A 22853-nucleotide genomic window follows, 5' to 3' on the forward strand; every position below is an offset into this window, starting at 1 on the left:
AATTGGTTTTTGCAGGGTTTCCCCAAGACCTGAAAATGATTTAAAGGATTCCTCTTGAGTAAAAAAAGTTTAGAAATGCTGGCTTAGAGATATAGAATCAGTTTTGCAGACTGATTATACTTTTGTATGCACTCTCCAACTTTATTAGGCATTCTTCTGGCCAAACCATTCCCTCATTGAGTTGGGTTTTCCTGCATGATTGCTATTGTTTCCTGCGAGAGGCTGCGCCATGTGTGTAGTCATTAGAGATGAGCAAATCGAACCTGGCGAAGTGGAATTCGTTTCGAATATTAGGAAAAATTCGATTTGCGCCGAATCCGAATATTAGCAAACTTCGGATGCACGAATCGAATTTTCCCCGATCGGCCGATTTTCATCCCTTCTACAGCCGGCAAAAAGTGTCCCTGCAGAGAGCTCCGCTATTTCTGACAGTTCTCTGACAGTTCCTTCACATTTACAGCAGTTGAAACATTGTATCTATTTGTTTCCATTTAGGATACAGATGTTTTTATTCGGAAACAAATAGATACAATGTTTCAACCGCTGTAAATGTGAAGGAACTGTCAGAGAACTGTCAGAAATAGCGGAGCTCTCTGCAGATACACTTTTTGCTGGAATGGAATTCTTCTTCATCCTCATCCTACTTCTTCTTCTTCTTCATCCTCATCCTAGTTCTTCTTCTTCTTCTTCATCCTCATCCTTCTTCTTCTTCTTCATCCTCATCCTACTTCTTCTTTTTCTTCTTCTTCTTCTTCTTCATCCTCATCCTACTTCTTCTTCTTCTTCTTCATCCTCATCCTACTTCTTCTTCATCCTCATCCTACTTCTTCTTCTTCTTCTTCTTCATCCTCATCCTACTTCTTCTTCTTCTTCTTCATCCTCATCCTACTTCTTCTTCATCCTCATCCTACTTCTTCTTTTTCTTCTTCTTCTTCATCCTCATCCTACTTCTTCTTCTTCTTCTTCTTCTTCTTCTTCTTCATCCTCATCCTACTTCTTCTTCTTCTTCTTCATCCTCATCCTACTTCTTCTTCTTCATCCTCATCCTTCTTCTTCTTCTTCTTCATCCTCATCCTACTTCTTCTTCTTCTTCATCCTCATCCTACTTCTTCTTCTTCTTCTTCTTCTTCTTCTTCATCCTCATCCTACTTCTTCTTCTTCTTCTTCTTCATCCTCATCCTACTTCTTCTTCTTCATCTTCATCCTACTTCTTCTTCTTCTTCTTCATCCTCATCCTACTTCTTCTTCTTCTTCTTCTTCATCCTCATCCTACTTCTTCTTCTTCTTCTTCTTCTTTATCCTCATCCTTCTTCTTCTTCTTCTTCATCCTCATCCTTCTTCTTCTTCTTCATCCTCATCCTACTTCTTCTTCTTCTTCTTCTTCATCCTCATCCTACTTCTTCTTCTTATTATTATTCTTCCTCATCCTACTTCTTCTTCTTCTTCTTCTTCATCCTCATCCTACTTCTTCTTCTTCTTCTTCATCCTCATCCTACTTCTTCTTCTTCTTCTTCTTCTTCCTCATCCTACTTCTTCTTCTTCTTCATCCTCATCCTACTTCTTCTTCTTCTTCATCCTCATCCTACTTCTTCTTCTTCTTCATCCTTATCCTACTTCTTCTTCTCCTTCTTCTTCATCCTCATCCTACTTCTTCATCTTCTTCTTCTTCTTCATCCTCATCCTACTTCTTCTTCTTCTTCCTCTTCTTCATCCTCATCCTACTTCTTCTTCTTCTTCTTCATCCTCATCCTACTTCTTCATCTTCTTCTTCTTCTTCATCCTCATCCTACTTCTTCTTCTTCTTCCTCTTCTTCATCCTCATCCTACTTCTTCTTCTTCATCCTCATCCTACTTCTTCTTCTTCTTCTTCTTCATCCTCATCCTCTTCTTCTTCTTCTTCTTCTTGCCATGGGCCCCTGTACCGCCTCCTCATGCTGCTGCCAGGTCCAGAGTGTGTCATGGGTCCCTGTACGGCCTCCCATTGCTGCTGTCTCCATCGCCACACTCTGCCATGTGCCACTTTTAGGTCTCCTCACACTGCTGGTGGGTTCCATTTTGTCATAGGGTGCTGTATGGCCTCCCATTGCTGCTGCCTCCACCGCCACACTGTGGCTCCACACTCTGGTTTTGGCCCGTGACTGCCCAAATGAGTGAAGTGTGCGGTGATTCTAAGATCGACGGCACTCATCTGCATGTCATACTGACTGACAGTATTATTTCTCTTCCCCAGCAGACTCCAAGGGCATTTAAATTAAAGGTACAGTGTTCTGCACTAATATAAAGGCTCTCTGAAGCCTAGAAACCCTTTTTATAAGTTAAATTCGCAGCGAATAAATTCGCATCGAATCAAATTTATTCCACAAATTCGGCGAATCAGCCGAATTGAATTTTTTAATAATTCGCTCATCTCTAGTAGTCATCCATAGCCATGAACATGCACATTGGTCTGTTTAAAACATTTATGAAAAGAACCTTCCTAAATAAGATCTTTTGATGCTCAAATCTTGCTTGCCTTCATCTATCTGTATAAGGAACTTAGGGTACAGGCATTGTCTCTGCCACTAAACAGAAGGCACTCTATACATGTTTAATGAGCATATGTGCTGGAGAATCACATGACCCTGCGTCCGGAGAATTTTCTCCATAGGAAGTGAAAAATTCAGCCTGTGCTCCAACATGAAATTGCTTGGCTGATAAGTCTTCAGTATAAAGCAGCATATTATCTAAGGAAGATGAATGTAATTACATGTAGAGGGGATAATAGGACAAATCATGAATTTTACTGTCAATAACTTTCAATATTAATATTACAGGTATGTAACAGAATTTGTAAACCTAGGCAATGTTTCACCTCTGCGAACTTTCAGAGTATTAAGAGCCCTGAAAACTATTTCTGTAATTCCAGGTAAGGTGTCATTGGTGTTAGGTGTCAGGCCCCCTTGTACATCCAGCTGTGTACAGTGTCCGTCTTTGTGCTTGTGTGTGAGTTCCCATTCTTCAAATATTTGACAGAGTTTGTGTTGAAAATGGGGGGAAGTGGGGAGATTTTGCTCCCAAAGTCCCCAAGAAGAAGGACTTTGTTGGGTACCTCTGCCCAGCAGACCTGAAATACCACAGACACATTAGTATTACTCAGTTGCTGGCACTTATATGGAATTATATATTAATATCCAATATTAGACTAAATAAATAACTTAAAATAACTTTTTAAATAACTACCTGATGGTCATCTCAAACTCTGTCATTTACAGTAGCATTCTGATGGGCTAGATTTCCACTTACTCACTGATTGTGACTATGTGTGAATAGCAAAGTAACTCTAAATACATTTGTTTTCTTTTTTTCTTTGTATTATGTGTGCAACGTAATTATTAATAGTTAACATTCCTTCTCCATAGCAGACCTTGTTTTTTTTTTGTTTTTTTTATTGTTAACCACTTCCTGTCTGGACACTTTTACCCCCTTCCTGTCCAGGGCAATTTTCAGCTCTCAGCGCTATCACACTTTGAATGACAATTGCGCGGTCATGCAATACTGTACCCATATGAATTTTTTACCATTTTTTTGAGACAGATAAAGCTTTATTTTGGTGGTATTTATTCACCGCTGGGATTTTTATTTTTTTTACTATGTAAATGAAAATGTCCAAAAATTTTGAAAAAAAGTGTTTTTTTTTATAAAATTTTGCAAATAAATAATATTTCATCCTAAATCTTGGCCAAAATTTATTCCGTTATTTTTTTAATAAAAAAAAAAATCCAAATTAGTTTATAACCAAACATTATAATTTTTAAACATTTTTTTTTACATTTTTATTTTATTTTTTTTTATATTATTTTTTATTTTTATTTTTTATTTTTACATACTGTCACCCTAGCAGTACAGTGTCACCATGGTGACACTGTACTACTTGTGGGGGGTGATGAAGATTTTTTTTTTTTTTTTTACACTGATTGCTTTTACACCCATATAGGATGTAAAAGCAATCATTTCTCTTTCTCTCTGTCTGCATTCTTGCAGTCATTGAGAAATACTGAGTGAGCTGTGATTGGTCACAGCTTGTCACATGGTACAAGGCTGTTGTGAATAGCCTTGTACCATGTGACCTCTGTGATCATTCACAGATTTCACACGTAGTAAGCAATGATGTCACAAGTGACATCTTGCTTACTACTTTGCATGTGATCACTGATTCGCCAATCAGTGATCACATGACCGGGACCTCGTACAGAGGTCCCGTCCGACGATCGGTGTTTCACTGTGTCCGGAGGACACAGCGGACACCGGATCGCGGTGGTGCGCGCTCCTAGGGAGCGCGCACAGCTAGAAAAGGCGGGTGCCGTTTAGGAACGGCAACCCGACCTTGGACTGCCACTGCCCTGCCGTTTATAAACAGCAGGCGGACGGCAAGAGGTTAAATAAGAACTGGATGTTGCTTAGAGCCCACAAAAATCAGCATTAAGGAGAATTAGGAAGATTGCCAATGCTGACCATTCTTTTTGAAATGCTAGTTACCTGGTTGTCATACTGGATTGCATTGGTTTCCTGACTCACTGATCTGGAAGAACAGCAACAAGGAACAATGACACTTTTCAAGCACTCATTTTGGTCAGGGTCAATGCCTTACAGTATAACTAAAGGCAAAACGTGTGTTTTTTTTTTTGTTTTTTTTTGTTTTTAGTTTTTGACATAGTGTAGAGGAAATAGAACACCCAATAGGTTTTTATTGTTTTCCGTGCTCCCATTAGGGAGATTTACCCTACTTTCACTTCTTGTTTTGGCTATGGCACAGGAAGTGAAGGTAAGTCTCTCCAATTATTAATATTCTATTATACAGGATTTATATAGTACCAGCAGTTTGCTTAATGCTTCACAAAATGAGGGCAGACAGTACAGTTACAATACAATCTGGTACAAGGGGAATCAAAGGGCCATGCTCATTAGAGCTTACAATCTAAGAGGAAGGATCAAGTGATACAAAAGGTAATAGCTGTGGGGGATGAGCTGATGGAGAAAGTAGAAATGCAATGTATTAGTTAGAAATAGGATAGACATCTTTAAAGAGAAAGGTTTTCAGGGATAGTCTAAAGGTGGATAGATTAGGAGATAGTCGGAGAGATTCGGGCAGGGAGTTCCATAGGATGGGAGAAGCTCAGGAGAAGTCCTGGAGGCGAGCATGAGAGGAGGTGACACAGGAACTAGATAGCAGGAGATTTTGGGAGGACCAAAGAAAGTGGCTTGGTTGATATTTTGAGATACAGATGGCACAAAATAAATACTATACTCTATCCAAAATGAAAAAAAAAAAGTTTTGCCTATAGTTCTACTTTAAAGTATTGATACCAGACACTGTAAACTAGCATTTTGTTGGGAGGGAGAGAGCAGTGGCAACTCTTATACTTCTCTAATGACAAGGTCATTAGAAGACCTTTTGTTAAATGACTCAATGAGTACGTAAGTGAGTAAACAGGTTTTAAATGACAACCAGCATCCTGACTTTCCTCTGATAAATCAGAGAAATGTGACAAGATTGGAGGAGGACTATGATGTCACCAAAATATCTGAGTGAGCAGAGATATAAGTGACAGGCACAGTTCATGTGTTGGTTTCCAAGCAGTGCAATACGGTGTAAGTAAGGGCTCGCTCATGCCATGTACATTGAGCTCCATTGTTCTGCAAAGATCAATGGAGGCTGACTGCAACGGCACATAGAAAACATATACAACGCATGGCACTTCCCCTACAGCTTGTACACCAGTGTGCACAGGCTAGTGCTGGCCATTGATGGGTAGTTTTCCTTTGTTCACATTCCTCCATTTACACAAACAAGGACATTGTATTCTGACAGTGAGACCCAACAGTCAGACTGCACTGATCAGCAGCTGCTGATCAACAAAAGTTTTTCAACTTGTTTTTCTCTGTCAAACAGGGAGGGCCACACACTGATCAAATTTCAGCTTGTCCCTGCTGAACTGGCCCATTTGTGATGTGTTCACGGCTAGCTTATGACTTCTTATGACTAACAACATGGGTTTCATGCACACTGAGCATTTCACCATGGTGCATGAGGCTCTGGTACTCTTGAGCAGGTGGAAGGCACAGATGCATCATCCAGCCCTGCTGCCAGCAGCCTGTAAAATACTATGAGGGGCTGCAAGTTGCTGTTGTTGGACAGTCCAACTAAGTGGTGCTAATATTTAGGGTGACGGAGTGCAGACTTTTTGCTTTCTGGCCATTTGCCCCTGGGCATACACTGCCCTAAATGGTAATACCACTGAGTGTGCCGTTCATCAGCATCAACTTTCAGCCTCTCATAAAGTTTTACAGGCTCCCGACTGTGGGGCTGGACAGTATACCTGTGTCTCCCACCTGCTGAAAAGCACCCCAATGTCATACACCAGGGCTAAATACCCAGTATACATGAGGCATTGATAGTTGAAGGTACTCTGCATTCAAACATGAGAAATTTACATGTAAACCTACTCAGCACTAACAGCCTACCAGCTGAATGGATCTAATTATGACATTCAGCTGTGTTGTTCAGTGAACTGCCATGGCTCACAGCAGAGCTGTACCCAACTGCCCTAGGCACACGCTTTTGTAAAAGTTCCAAGCCTCGTATCTTGTAATTATTTCTAGTAATATGTGATGTTGTAGGAAGCTAGAGGTCTGCTTTATAGTAAAATGTATATAAAGCTATTTTTGTTGGTTTTCATAGAGTAGGGAATAGTTAGAACCCCTAGTTTTCTGATGGCAATATTTCCTAAAGTTAATTCTTGGCTTTGCTCTGCCCAGTGCCCACCTTTGGAGTTGTTTTTCTTCTACTACTGTGTTTCTCTATGTACAATCTACATACATTCTCCTTCATTATTATCAACATCTATGCAGCTTGAAAGCCTACCTAAACAATCCTTTCAAAATATATCAAGCGGATAGGACCTTCTCTACAAAGTAACTATACAATCAGATTGTAATGGTGCGTTCAGCTTCAGAGATAAAAGACACCAGTGGTTGATTTAGCACCACCTGATCTACTAAAAACTGAGCTATCTCTCCTAGGTGTTCCATAGGATAGAGACTTATTTGAATTTCCTTTCCAGGCCTGAAGACCATTGTGGGTGCCCTGATTCAGTCGGTTAAGAAGCTTTCGGATGTGATGATTCTCACGGTGTTTTGTCTGAGTGTGTTTGCGCTGATTGGACTGCAGCTATTCATGGGACACCTACGAAATAAATGCATGCACCTGCCATCAGATTTACCTCTTAATATAAGCCTTGAAGAATATGCAAAAGATGAAAGTAAGTTTGAAGCTTGAAGTTTTGACACTTTTTATGTAAAGTACTCATTAGGTAGGCTGAGGAGCCCTATATTAGCAATAAAAAATATACAATCTGCCAGTCTCCTTAAGTAGGTTGGGCCAGTCATACATGATTTATTTTCTTTGGTTCACAGCGTGCTCCCAGCATAGAAACCAGGCTCTCACCAAGTTGTCCGGGTCCCATACTAACGATCAGGACCGGGGACCCCCGATTCCCAGTCACTTTATCACTGGCTATCACAGTGATCTCATCCTTGTGTTTTCTTTCTCTTCTGAATGGAGAGAAAAATGCTGTACATTGTATATTTCTCTCCTTGTGGGTAAACCAACAAAAGTGTGTAAAATGTTTTTTAAAAAATAAAGAAAAAATAGCTAGATCAAAGTTTGATCTCAGTCAGTTCCAGGGTCAGTGTTAGGGTAAGGTAAGGGTTCGGGTCAGTATATTTTGAGTAAGATTTTTTTTATACAAAAAGCATTTTTTAAAATAGTATTAGTGTCAGCGCGTTTTAGGTAGGACAAAAAAAAGAACAAAATGCAAACTTTTGTTTCCGGGTCCTACTACAGGTACAAACAACATTTAACGTACACATATGTTGTATCGCTGTGTTCACCAGGAGCAGGAGAATTTATTTTGGGTTGTTCTTTGGTGGTAAATTATGATAATAGCAAAAAATATGCAGCTAACTTTAAAAAATATTTTTTTTTGTTTTGGGTCAATTTTCCTTTGATAACAAAAAGAAGGACCATTTACCAAATGAAAGCCCAATTTGTCCTGAAAAAAAAAAAAAACAAGGTATAATCCACCTTGCTTCACCAAGTAGTTGTGACGATATGTACAGTTTTACTAAGACGTGTCAAAATTGCAAAATTATGTTCAGGCATGAACATTTGTTTTACCCTCAGTCATGAAGGGGAGTTTCAGAGTGTGGTGGAAACCTGGCAGGGGTGCTCATAATTTCCCACTCTATTCAAAATTGAAAAAAACACTTTTTGGCTTCACACTTTACCACCTGCCCTCCAGAGAATGTACCCCCCTTCCTGACCAGGCCTATTTTTGCGATGCGGCGCTGTGTTACTTTAACTGATAACTGCACGGTCATGCAACGCTGCACCCAAATGAAATTTACATAAATTTCTCCCCCACAAATACAGCTTTCTTTTGGAGGTATTTGATCACCTCTCCGTTTTTTTATTTTTTGTCCTATAAACAAAAAAGACTGACAAGTTTGAGAAAAAACTATGTTTTTTACTTTTTGCTATATGCCCAGTAAAAAAAATAATTTTTTTTTTTTTTTTAGTGCAGCAGGCATTCTGACACTGGGGGGAACTGACTTGGTGTCACTGACATATCCATTGACACCAATACAGTGCTCAGTGCTAATAAAAAGCACTGACACTGTACTAATGACTCTGAGCAAGAAGGGGTTAACCTGTGGGGAGATCAAAGGGTTAACTGTGTGCTGTTTCACAGTATGCTGTGTGGGTCTGTTTTCCACTGTAAGCACACTGCTTTGTATCTGCTATGCAGAGCCATACAAAGCAGTGTGCAGGAGCTGACGGTAGAGATTTGTGTTGTTTATACACAGGTCTCTCCCCCTTCGGAGACACTCGGCGATCACCAGGTGCCGACGAGTCATCACCAGCCAGGACCCAGTGATTGACAGCCGAGGCTGCGAATGTAGGTACGGGTAGGGCGCACACGTGGCGCATGGCCCGTACCTGGAACTGGAAAATCACATATATATATGTGATTTTGCACACCCGTGCTGCCGTGTAGCAGTATTTCTGCTATAGGGCGATGCAGAAGAAGTTAAAGGATAAGGGTCCATTCAGAATATGTGCGGTGACTGATGTTTTTCAGCACCTGATCAATGCAACTCACCACAAGGGCACATGGAAAACAATTGTGTTTTTTATATGCCCTGTTCACACCCATACAATGGACATGTATTTTTCCCCACCACATTGAAAGGTACAGCAAGTCACCAGACAGCACAATGCATTGCAGTGCAGAGACTTGAATGTAGTGTAACATTATACACTCTCAAAAAAATTAAAAAAGAACAGGAAAAATGGGCACCAACCCATTTTAGCGTGAAGCTAATGTGAACAGGCTCATAATCTCCTGTAATATCCTGCCTTAGTTTTACTGATCTTGACACATTTTATATCAAACTGTTGTTGCTATATCATAAGTGGGTCAGTCTTGCTCTTTAGCAAATGGAGACCATCGAGTTAAAAAATAAAAAGAGCCAATTTGTATATCCAGTAATTTCCTTGCAGATACAACATTAAGCCTGTAACAAATAAATTGCACTTTGGTTCCTGATAGATGAGTGATGTTAATCTACGATGTCTTTCAAGCCTGAAGCTGTACTGGTAGCCATTATTAGATTACACTGTACAATGCTGCGCTCCCCATGCTGCTCAGAAGCAAATTGTTTCATTGCTGTCCATCTGTAGACTGATCTAAATGACGTACATTAGTTCATGCTTGTCTCCTCCCGAGACAGGTCATCGATCAGCCCGCGTTGTAGCAGTGCTCTCTATGCCAGGACCACCAGACATGCTGCAACTGAGCTATGTTGTGCATTCTAATAAACACACATAAAAACAGGAACAAACACCCAAACAAACAAAAATGGCATGCTCTCAGCTCAGTGTATATGCACAATCACAGTCCTAAGCTGACATATTTGTAAAGAGCATTTCATCTGCTTGTCCTTGGCCAAACATTAACTACTTTGTATCTTTCAAGCTGATTTGTGATTGAGACTAAGCACAGAAAAATAAATAGGCCACAAGAATTTGATCAAATGGATGAACCAAAAAAGTGATGTGGGGGCATATCATTAAAATTAGCCTTTGCCTAAGAGCACCCATACACTTTCAGATTTTTAAATTGACTAGCAAATGTGTGCCTTCTCTAGAACTGGGTAATTTCAGCAAAGTGCTACGTGAATCTGTTGCTTTCATCTGTATGAACAAAGCATGGGTTCACCTGAATACTTTCACAGGGGCTGACATATACAACAGGGGCATAAGTACAAGGGTCGCAATTGCAAACTGGCTCAATGCGCCAGGTTCCCCCCTCTCCTCTCCCACCGGCTGCTGTCAGGATGCAGATTGGGGAAGGGGCCAGTAAATATGTCATTTACCGGCCCCCTTCCTTGTCTGATTGGAGAGTGATCACTGATTCTGTTCATTCATAACTGAAGCATAGTAAACTGTGTTTACAATGCTTCATTTTGTGAATGAATGGGAAGTTCTGTATAGAGCTTTTCCTGTCCTTTCATTTTGTGCAGATGAAGCTGCAGAGATAAAGACTGAGGGCTATGCTCAAAGGTGGAACATAAAAGGTCTGTTTAGACTGTTGATATCCCACCAAAGCCCCCCCCCCCCCAAAAAAAATGATACAAAATAAAATTTAAAAAAAACCCCAAAGATTTTGAGCACTTTATTCAGATTGTGCTGCCCCCTTTTACTATAATTAGAATACTTTATTTTTTGCATTTGATACATCAATATAATAAATGCAAATATAGAATATCTACAGAAATATTTTGTGTTTGAATTGAATTTCACATGTATTTTGTCTTGTCTGACATGTAAGGTTTCTTTCAGTGGCATATTAAAAAAAAGAGCAATTTGATTGGTAGTTATGATGAAATGCCATTTAAACACATTGATGTGATAAAGCACACAAGAAGCACTGTAGTTTTGCATTATTAATAAATCATATTTATGAAGTATGCTCATACAGCATGTTATGATCTACTGCAGTTTTGACTGAGAGTGTACAGTATATCATAAAAATTGTATCAGCACTCAAAATGCAAAAAATCCCTATTCAGGAATTAATTGAGTTACATATTCATCATGTGTAAGAAATTTCTCTCCCTCTTTAGTTGTGATGGGGTTTGTATAGTCAAATGAGGACATGAGCAACTTTGACACTAGTATCATAGCTACAATACATGACAAAAGTTTTTGGACATCTGATCATCACACCTACAGTGGGGCAAAAAAGTATTTAGTCAGCCACCAATTGTGCAAGTTCTCCCACTTAAAAAGATGAGAGAGGCCTGCAATTGGCATCATAGGTAGACCTCAACTATGAGAGACAAAATGAGAAAAAAAATCCAGGCAATCACATTGGCTGATTTGGAAAGAATTTATTTGCAAATTATGGTGGAAAATAAGTATTTGGTCACCTACAAACAAGCAAGATTTCTGGCTCTCACAGACCTGTACCTTCTTCTTTAAGAGGCTCCTCTGTCCTGCACTCATTACCTGTATCAATGGCACTTGACTGGGAAGACTGAATCTGCAATAGGCAAACAACTTGGTGTGAACAAATATACTGTGGGAGCAATAATTAAAAAATGGAAGACATACAAGACCACTGATAATCTCCCTCGATCTGGGGCTCCACGCAAGATCTCACCCCGTGGGGTCAAAATGATCACAAGATCGGTGTGCAAAAATCCCAGGACCACACGGGGGGGACCTAGGGAATGACCTGCAGAGAGCTGGGACCAACATAACAAAGGCTACCATCAGTAACACACTACGCCGCCAGGGACTCAGATCCTGCAGTGCCAGACGTGTCCCCCTGCTTAAGCCAGTACATGTCCGGGCCCGTCTGAAGTTTGCTAGAGAGCATTTGGATGATCCAGAAGAGGATTGGGAGAATGTCATATGGTCAGATGAAACCAAAATAGAACTGTTTGGTAGAAACACAACTCAACGTGTTTGGAGGAGAGAGAATGCTGAGTTGCATCCAAAGACCACCATACCTACTGTGAAGCATGGGGGTGGCAACATCATGCTTTGGGGCTGTTCCTCTGCAAAGGGACCAGGACAAAATGAATGGGGCCATGTATCGTGAGATTTTGAGTGCAAACCTCCTTCCATCAGCAAGGGCATTGAAGATGAAATGTGGCTGGGTCTTCCAACATGACAATGATCCCAAACATACCGCCCGGGCAACGAAGGAGTGGCTTCGTAAGAAGCATTTCAAGGTCCTGGAGTGGCCTAGCCAGTCTCCAGATCTCAACCACATAGAAAACCTTTGGAGGGAGTTGAAAGTCCGTGTTGCCCAGCGACAGCCCCAAAACATCACTGCTCTAGAGGAGATCTGCATGGAGGAATGGGCCAACATACCAGCAACAGTGTGTGCCAACTTTGTGAAGACTTACAGGAAACGTTTGACCTCTGTCATTGCCAACAAAGGATATATAACAAAGTATTGAGATGAACTTTTGATATTGACCAAATACTTATTTTCCACCATAATTTGCAAATAAATTCTTTCCAAATCAGCCAATGTGATTGTCTGGATTTTTTTTCTCATCTTGTCTCTCATAGTTGAGGTCTACCTATGATGCCAATTACAGGCCTCTCTCATCTTTTTAAATGGGAGAACTTGCACAATTGGTGGCTGACTAAATACTTTTTTGCCCCACTGTATATAGGCTTGTTGCTTACCCCTCCCCCTTTCTTTTCTCCTCCATTCTTCTGAAATGACTTTCAACAAGATTTAGAAGTTTGTCTATGAAAATGTATGCCCTTTAAGCCAAAAGAGAATTTGCGAGTCCAGGTACTGATGTTCTAGAAAAATGGACAGTACCCAGCACAGAGTAGGGGCTGTGGGGATATGTAATAAAGTATCCCAAGTGCCACATCTTAATAGGGCTAGTAATAAATACGACCAAGGAAAGGAGGCCAGAAAATTGGACTTTACAGACACTGCAACAATAGTCATAAAAATTGTTTCTTTATTTGAATGTACACAATTATGCAGCAGTACATAAAAACATCTGCCAGGAGTGTAAGCCCCCCGTTGGGGTGGTTCACTCTCTGCAAATCTCATAGATACATGAAATATTGATCCATATGAATATACCGTATCCCGGTAAGGGTATAAGGAGACATGAATCAGGTGTCAATGACCATAGTGATATTTTGCGAGAATATCACTTCTTCAGGAGTTACTACATAAGAAAATAGTTGCTGTAAATATAACAGCATAACATATTGTGTTGTCCATTATTCATCATCAACATATTCTGAATATACCTTAAACCACAGGCATCATAGCGGGGGTTGGGGAGGGGCATAAAGGCATCCACTGCCTAAGCAAGTTGACAGTGGGATCCCAAAAGAATAGACCACGTTGTGGACAGTCCTACAGAGGACTTCCTAGTATATATAATATACAGCTATAAAAGCATCAGAGGGCCTTCCCAGATGGTAATAAAAGATAGTTGATAGTAGAGATTGAACTAACCTTCCAACCAAGGGGGTGATATCACTGATTTCAAAGCTATAAAGCCACTTAAAATACATTCAGTCATATAGACTAAATAGAGAAAGTGTACTCAAATCTCCAATTTGGGTCCACACAAGGAATATACGTCAACTATTAATAGTCAGTGTTTGTAGTATCTGGAAAGGCCCTAAGAAAGATAATCAGATGACATACAGTCAGGTCCATAAATATTGGGACATTGTCACAATTCTAACATTTTTGGCTCTATACACCACCACAATAGATTTGAAAAGAAATGAACAAGATGTGCTTTAACTGCATCCTGTCAGCTTTAATTTGAGGGTATTTACATCCAAATCAGGTGAATGGTGTAGGAATTACCACAGTTTGCATATGTGCCTCCCACTTGTTAAGGGACCAAAAGTAATGGGACAGAATAATAATCATAAATCAAACATTCGCTTTTTAATACTTGGTTGCAAATCCTTTGCAGTCAATTACAGCCTGAGGTCTAGAACGCATAGACATCACCAGACGCTGGGTTTCATCCCTGGTAATGCTCTTCCAGGCCGCTACTGCAACTGTCTTCAGTTCCTGCTTGTTCTTGAGGCATTTTCCCTTCAGTTTTGTCTTCAGCAAGTGAAATGCATGCTCAATCGGATTCAGGTCAGGTGATTGACTTGGCCATTGCATACATTCCACTTATTTCCCTTAAAAAACTCTTTGGTTGCTTTTGCAGTATGCTTTGGGTCATTGTCCATCTGCACTGTGAGGCGGTGTCCAATGAGTTCTGAAGCATTTGGCTGAATATGAGCAGATAATATTGCCTGAAACACTTCAGAATTCATCCTGCTGCTTTTGTCAGCAGTCACATCATCAATAAATACAAGAGAACCAATTCCATTGGCAGCCATACATGCCCACGCCATGACACTACCACCACCATGCTTCACTGATGAGGTGGTATGCTTAGAATCATGAGCAGTTCCTTTCCTTCTCCATACTCTTCTCTTCCCATCACTCTGGTACAAGTTGATCTCGGTCTCATCTGTCCATAGGATGTTGTTCCAGAACTGTGAAGGCTTTTTTAGATGTCGTTTGGCAAACTCTAATCTGGCCTTCCTGTTTTTGAGGCTCACCAATGGTTTACATCTTGCGGTGAACCTTCTGTATTCACTCTGGTGAAGTCTTCTCTTGATTGTTGACTTTGACACACATACACCTACCTCCTGGAGAGTGTTCTTGATCTGGCCAACTGTTGTGAAGGGTGTTTTCTTCACCAGGGAAAGAATTCTTCGGTCATCCACCACAGTAGTTTTCCGTGGTCTTCCGGGTCTTTTGGTATTGCTGAGCTCACCGGTGTGTTCCTTCTTTTTAAGAATGTTCCAAACAGTTGTTTTGGCCACGCCTAATGTTTTTGCTATCTCTCTGATGGGTTTGTTTTGTTTTTTTTCAGCCTAATGATGGCTTGCTTCACTGATAGTGACAGCTCTTTGGATCTCATCTTGAGAGTTGACAGCAACAGGTTCCAAATGCAGATATCACACTTGAAATGGACTCTGGACCTTTTATCTGCTCATTATAATTGGGATAATGAGGGAATAACACACACCTGGCCGTGGAACAGCTGAGAAGCCAATTGTCTTATTACTTTTGGTCCCTTAAGAAGTGGGAGGCACATATGCAAACTGTTGTAATTCCTACACCATTCACCTGATTTGGATGTAAATACCCTCAAATTAAAGCTGACAGTCTGTGGTTAAAGTTCGTTTCATTTCAAATCCATTGTAGTGGTGTATAGAGCCAAAAATGTTAGAATTGTGTCGATGTCCCAATATTTATGGACCTGACTGTATAAGGTGTTTCATCATTAAAATGTCACAAAATAATATGAGTACATTGGGTCTTAGCCAGAGCTGTTGAAGATCTAGAAATACTTGTATGACAAGAAAACACCAACTATAATGCATTGCACCCCCCAGAGGAGCCACAGATGATTAGCTTCCCCAATGCAATTACAGCATGGGTGCACAACCTGTGGCCCTCCAGCTGTTACAAAACTACAAGTCTTATCATGCCTTTGCCTTTGGGAGTCATGCTTGTAACTGACAACAGTTTGCAATGCATCATGGAACTTGTAGTTCTGCAACAGTTGGAGGGCCACAGGTTGAGCACCCAAATAATTTGGGGCATTTCTCTTCCTACTAATCAATCACTGTGTCACAAAACAAATGAGATAGATAAGACAGAGCTTCCAAGGAAATCACCACTGGATGAGTAATGACTAGTGCCTCTTTTAGAGAACAGAGACTTACACACAGTCAATAGGGCTCTGGATTCAGGTAAGTACTCACAATGCCACAGGATCATAGTTTGCCTCCTTCCAAAATTCACTGGGCACTCTTCAGTGAGGGGGAAAAAAAAGCTCACAATACCACAGAATAGATGGACTCCCTCCTCCAGATTCCTCCAGGAACTCTTCAGCGAGCTCTCCAGAACAAAATCCCAGACTTGACATAGGTCCCACAGCTATGCTACAGCTGGAACATTGATGACCCTCAAACAGTGTTCCAGAAGACGGCTGGCTTGAGGGGCAGAGGCCCTAGGCAGGGCGCTCCTCCTGTAGGACTGTACCTGGGACCAACTCAACTCCTGCTCTAGGCCTCTGACTATTTATGGGCTCCCCAGCCACCAACTGGGCACAGGTCCCCAGGACTTGGCTGGGCCCCCATAAATATTCAGATGTCTCTTCTGCTCTTCATCCCACTGTGATTCTAGAACTCTCTAGAAAAAAGGGGGGAAATAATCAGATCAGCAGCTTGTCAAATACTGAGGAGACTAAAACAGTCATCTACTGCCCCACTGGCTGCAGAGGAGTCATACTAAATTTACTTAGCATCCTAAACCTTAACTAGTAGGGTGCTACATATGTGACTTCTGGGATTGCCTAGCTGGGCAACTGCAGACAGATGTATAGGGGCAGAGTGCTACTACAAAGGTCCAATTAGGACAAGGCAGATCTGTGTCTGATTGTCTGCATTGGAGGCCAGAGGAGAGATATGGGGTCTAATAGTCTCGGGTCTCCTGGGTCTCCCTCTCCTTAATGGCTGAGACACAGCGGCAGGAGCCATTGACTCCCACTGCTGGCAATCACAGCCAATGAGGAGAGAGCGAGGCAGAGCCAATGCTCTATGTGTCTTATGGATTTATAGAGCGGGGCTCAGGAGCAAGTATGCACCAGTGCCCCCAAGCAGCTTGCTTGGGGGGGAGGGGCCATGAGCTCCAGCATGATACCTGAGAAGAGGAGGATGAGGCTGCTCTGTGTAAAACCACCACACAGATCAGGTAAGTATAACATATTTGTTTATAAAAACAAAACAAAAAAACAACCTTTAGTATCACTTTAAAGCTGGCAGTGGGGCCTTGGGGGCAGTAAAAACGTGGCTTGAACTGCAGATATTTACTATCCTCCCCCCAACTACAAGCATAAAAAGCCCTTAAATGTTTCTATTTTGTAATATTTAGCACTTAATTTAATATTTTTGTGTTGTTTTATGTCACAGGGTGTAACACTGTACCAAAGTGAGATCAAAGCAGACACACTAAGAAATGTGAAAATATGAAAACGTTGTTAGTGTGCCTTCATTTACAGCATGATCTCCCTCTAGTACAACGTTACAAATGATTTACTTTCACATAATCGCACTATTACATTTTTTTCTTCTCACTTACTGGCCGGCGCAGAGTTCGGCTGATTTTTATTTTTTGCATTCCTAAAATATTGAATGTCTGTACCACAAGATAAGGAACCATTTTATTTTTAGTGAAATGACTTTAATGAAGCTTTGCTGATAGTTATCTCACATTTAATTTTTTTTTTTATTAATGAATTTCCTCTTAAATTATCGCATGAGATAATTTATGCAAATAGGTCTGGTGACACTAATATCGCATGCGATAAATGTTAGTGAATTGACCCCACAAAGACAGAACCCAAGAACAGACAGAGATGCGAATCAGCACAAACTAACTCCGACAGATGCACCAGCCCTGGCTGATGAGGGCAGAGCCCCTGAATAGCCTTAAACACAGAACAGATGAGACACAGTAGGAGACAGCGAGACAAAACCGCGATGGAAAGCAAAAGGATTTCAGACATTAAAGCGGTAAACACACCAAGCTCTTGATTTCAATTACCATACAAGATTATTAAATCAAAGTCATATTAGATTAAATAAACACCCTATGGCTATTCAAAGCCAAATTGTGGAATTTGGGAATCCAGCTGTGAGACAATGACACTTTTGTTATGGCCTTCTGGGGTGATTAAAAACTACCAGGAGGAATTCTCTTGATCGGATTTTCCGGGAAAAGCCAGCTCATGATTTAACCAGCCCTGAGCCACCACCCATTTTTGAATAGCTCTGCTTCACACAACAGGATTTTTTTTGCCAAGGCTTCCTTTTATTACCTGGACTTTAAAAGTTATGATTAAAAAGGGTGAAACGCACTGAAAAATGTAAAAGCAATTTAGATAATCTTATGCTTACGTTTCTCTGATGAAACTGCAGGTCACCTTTTTGAATAGATTTGTATAACCACAAATCGGCTGTAAACATCTCATATAGTATAAATATATCTATTGCGTGCATTTTATTATTAATTGCTGCCTGCAGACTTAGAGTAGCATTATTGTTATTTATTACTGGCATTTATATACTGCCAACAATTTATATAGTGCCTTACATACTGTACATTTACATCAGTCCCTGCCCTCAAGGAGCTTGCAATCTAAGGTCCTTATCGCACATTATTATTATTATACAGTATTTATATAGCGCCAAAGGGTATGCTCAGCGCTGTACAGTAGCAAGGGGGCAAAACATGAGACAAGACAGTAACAATACACTACACGAGGGGTTCGAGGGCCCTGCTCTTTCGAGCTTACAATCTAGGAGGGAGGGGAAGGTGGCACAGGAGGAGATGGCTGTGGGGGATGGAGTGGTGGGTGGAGTGGAAAAGGTTAGTTGTTAGGTGAGGTCGGGTGTTAGTTGAGGTTGGGGTAGGCTTCCCTGAAGAGGAGGGTTTTCAGGGTGCGCCTGAAGGTGAGGAGGGTAGGTGACAGTCTTATGGATTGGGGTAGGGAGTTCCAGAGGATGGGGGAAGTCCTGGAGAAGTCCTGCAATCGGGCGTGGGAGGAGGAGACCAGGGAGCTAGAGAGCAGGAGGTCCTGTGGGGAGCGGAGGGCACGGGTAGGGTAGTATCTGGGTATCAGGTCAGTTATGTAGTTCGGGGCAGCATTGTGAATGGCCTTGTAGGTCAGGGTTAGCAGCTTGAACTTGATGCGTTGGGCAATCGGGAGCCAATGAAGGGATTGGCAGAGGGGGGAGGCAGATGTGGAGCGCTTGGTGAGGTGGATGAGTCTGGCCGCTGAGTTTAGGATCGACTGGAGTGGGGATAGCGTTCGTTTGGGTAGGCCAGTGGGAAGGGAGTTGCAGTAGTCCAGGCGTGAGATGATGAGGGAGTGTACGAGTTGTTTGGTGGTGTCTGGGGTGAGGAATGTGCGTATCTTGGAGATGTTGCGGAGGTGGAGCTTGCAAGATCTAGATAGCAGTTGGATGTGGGGTAGGAAGGAGAGGTGGGAGTCCAGGGTGACACCCAGGACTTTGGCGTGTGGGGTGGGAGAGATGGTGGCATTGTTAGTAGTGATGGAGAGGATGGGGGGGGGCACGGGGTGGGGGGAAGACCAGGAGCTCGGTTTTGGATAGGTTAAGTTTGAGGAAATGGAGCGACATCCAGTCTGATATGTCATTTAGGAGGTGGGCGATGCGGGCAGAGAGTGAGGGGGTGAGGTAAATTTGGGTGTCGCCGGCATAGAGGTGGTAATTGAAGCCGTGGGAGTGAATAAGTTTGCCAAGGGAGGAGGTATAGATGGAGAAGAGGAGGGGCCCGAGGACAGAGCCTTGGGGGACCCCGACAGAGATGGGGAGGGGGAGGTGGCAGTGTTGTAGGTGACGCTGAAGGAGCGTTGGGAAAGGTAGGAGGTGAACCAGGAGAGAGCAGCGTCCTTGATGCCAAGGGAGTGCAGTTTGGCAAGGAGGAGAGGGTGGTCAACAGTGTCGAGGGCCGCGGAGAGGTCGAGGAGCAGGAGGATAGAATAGTGGCCATTGGCTTTGACAGTTAGCAGGTCATTGGTGATTTTAAGTAGGGCGGTTTCGGTGGAGTGCAGGGGGCGGAAGCCAGACTGTCGGGGGTCAAGGAGGTTGTTATCAGTGAGGTGGGCGCTTAGGCGATTGTAGACCAGGAACTCAAGGAGCTTGGAAGTGAAGGGCAACAAGGAGATGGGTCTAAGGTTGTTAAGGTTAGTGGGGTCAAGGGAGGGTTTTTTGAGTATGGGGGTGATGTGTGCGTGCTTTAGAGGGGAGGGGAAGGTGCCGGTGGAGAGGGATAGATTGAAGATGTGGGTGAGGGAGCGAATGATGGAGGGGGGGGGGGGAAACTGGAGGAGCTGTGAGGGGATAGGGTCCAGGGGGCAGGTGGTGAGGCGGGCTTCAGTGAAGACCTTAGAGACCTCCTCGGGGGTAGTTGGGCATACTAGGGCCAATTTCAATTATTATTATTATACAGGATTTATACAGTGTCAACAGTTTGCTCAGCACTTTACAATATACAACGGGAGCCAATACAGCAACAATACAGTTCAATAGAAGAGGGTTAGGAGGGCCCTGCTCCTTGAAGCTTACAATCTAAGAGGGAGGGGCTAGTGGTACAAAAGGTAGTAACTGTGGGGGAAGGACTGGTAGGAGGAGTAGAAGATTCCATTATTAGCTGAGGGCTTCCCTGAGGAGATAGGCTTTCAGAGATCGCCTAAAAGTGAGCAGAGTAGGCAATAGTCTGATAAATTGGGGTAGAGAGTTCCAACAGATGGGGAAGCTCTGGAGAAGTCCTGGAGACGAGCATGGGAGGAGGAGAAAAGGAAGTTAGAGAGCATCCCACACAAGCACAGGGAGATTGTGCTGTGGCCAGGATTCAAACTGAGACCCCAGGACTATTAGTCAGAAGGTTTAATTACTCAGCCACTAAGACAGTTTTTTTTTTTATATTATTAGGATTTATTTTACCGTTTGTGTCCTTTTGAGGACATATTACTGTCAGCTTATAAAGGCTGCGTGTTTCCGTCTAAGTGATTTCCCCTCACTTCCTGTTCTGTCTGACACCTGTCACTTGGGGATGAAGTGAGGTTATTTCCACCAATGGTTCTTTCAGGTGGGCAATAAACTACCTCCCTTTTCATGACACTTGTTTTTTTGTTTTTATAACTTTTTTTTTAATTGCTGAATGGAAATTTTACATTCCAGCTGCGAGCCAGCGATTGCAGATCAACCTATTTATCTTAATGGACTGGATGAGTTTGCCGGGTTGTGCAGCCTGTCAAATTCTGCAGTCTGATTTTACTAATCCCCCCCTTCTCGGCCACATGTGAGAAAAACAATAATAAAATCCTGGTGTGCAGTGAGGAAAGCACCAAAAATGGAGTCCAGAAGTTGATTTATTGAAAGTTATGCTCAATTTAAAGCCAAAACATTTCAAAGGTTAAAGTGGTTCTAAAGGCAGGGGTTTTTTTACCTATTAACCCACCAGCATGTCTATGGAGTGTGGAAGGAAACCCATGAAGGCACAGGGTAAACATACAGGCTTCATGCAGGGTAGGGCAATGGTTGGCATTTGAACCCTAGTGCTGCTAGGTGGGAGTGCTAACCACTTAGCCACTGTGCTGCCCCTCTTAATTCCTGTTATGTCTGAAAGTCATCACATAAACATGAAGTGGAGAGATTTCCTCATTTCCTGTATTGTTCAAACCGTTCTCTAATATATACAGTATAAATGTAAAAATAAAAGGTTTGGGTTTGGGTAATAACTGCAGCTCTCTAACAAAAACGCAGAAATTTTGGGAGGTAAGGAGAAGTCCTGAACAGGAAGAAATGACATTTATCTGTTTGTTGTTTCATGGATGTTTATGGGTCCATTATGTATTCTGTCCACCAACAGGTTTGTTTTATAAAATTGAAGGTCAGAAGGATCCTGTACTTTGTGGCAATAGCACAGATACCGGGTAAGAAAAAAGATTACTCAAATTTATAATTGAATTATACAGTGTAAATCAATTGGGAGGCTGCGCTGCCCCTCCTAAAACGGTGAGATCATATTTAAAGTGATAAGTGTGTATGTGAATCCCACTTTAAAATATGCGTAGTTATAGAAGTGAATTGTGCTACAATACACCTCCCTCCTTAATGAATATATATATGTAATCACAACTCTAAAAATGGACATAAATCACAATATTGTGTATCATGCTACAATGCACCTCTCTCCTTAATGAGGGTGCTCCTGCAATCCACCGTCATGTGCCGTGCTTCAATGCACCTCTCTCCTCAATGAGGGTGCTCCTGCAATCCACCGTTGTGCTGTGCTACAATGCACCTCCCTCCTCAATGAGGATACCTGTGCGACACTCAAATATTAAAGAATTATACAGAGTTATAAAGAATTATACATTAAAAGTTTCAATGTCATTGAGCTTGTTGATTTGGAAATTTGCACGCAGCACAAATAAATTGTCAAAATGTTTTTTCTAACACAAACCTATATCTTTAAAGTAAATGTCATTGTGTCCAAAACCCCTGAAAGAACACATACCTTTCCTGCTGCTCTCACCTCCAACATGCAGCTCCATCCATGAGAAAACGTAAATTTGAAGTCTACAGACACACCAACACTTCTGGCAGTGTCAGTCTACTTGGTCTCCTGCAGTGGTCAATGCCTGCTCCTAGGGCTGTGGATAAAGGGGTACCACCGGTCCTCCTGTATGGGGCCCAGGCCAGCAGGGGGACTCAGGCAGCAGGGTGAATCAGATGTGGGCAGTGAGGGTGATTGATGCGGGGGGGGGGCAATTACTGGAACCGATCCTCTGTATGGCTTTCTCTGCAGCAGCTGAAAGCTGAAAACGGTTGCAGAACTAGCTGCACCCCTGTGATCCATAGAAGTATAGCCAAAAAAGCTTTGACTATACTTCTCCTTTAACAGTTTCTAGCTGATATGTCTTTTAATTTGCAGAAAATTGTATTCCTAACCGTTCTTGGAATGTGCTGTTAGCATGTCCTTGGCAGGCCTTGTTGTGCAGTGCTGGACAGACAATAGGTCTACCATTGTACATCCCTTTCTGTCCACCTCCTCCATTCATAGAAGCTGACTATACAT

General features: G+C 42.0%; 1 protein-coding gene across 3 annotated transcripts in view; it reads left to right on the forward strand.

The window, feature by feature from the left end:
- LOC149470817 (sodium channel protein type 2 subunit alpha-like) overlaps positions 1 to 22853 on the forward strand; it is a 136886-nt gene that overhangs the window by 20345 nt on the left and 93688 nt on the right. For 2 of the 3 annotated variants that reach the window (XR_016307948.1, XM_089660183.1), the window contains exons 3-5: positions 2814 to 2905; positions 7101 to 7298; positions 21642 to 21705. Coding sequence is in view for 1 of the 3 variants with exons in the window: in XM_089660183.1 (XP_089516309.1) it covers positions 2814 to 2905; positions 7101 to 7298; positions 21642 to 21705 (354 nt within the window). In the remaining 2 variants the exon portion in view is untranslated. Of the gene's footprint in view, positions 1 to 2813; positions 2906 to 7100; positions 7299 to 21641; positions 21706 to 22853 lie in introns of those variants that run through there. The other variant, XM_089660190.1, reaches the window with a different exon arrangement.

This window comes from Staurois parvus, unplaced genomic scaffold (genome assembly GCF_062004578.1).
Source record: "Staurois parvus isolate SC_StPar_1 unplaced genomic scaffold, SC_StPar_1.0 ptg000031l, whole genome shotgun sequence".
NCBI classification, from domain to species: domain Eukaryota; kingdom Metazoa; phylum Chordata; class Amphibia; order Anura; family Ranidae; genus Staurois; species Staurois parvus.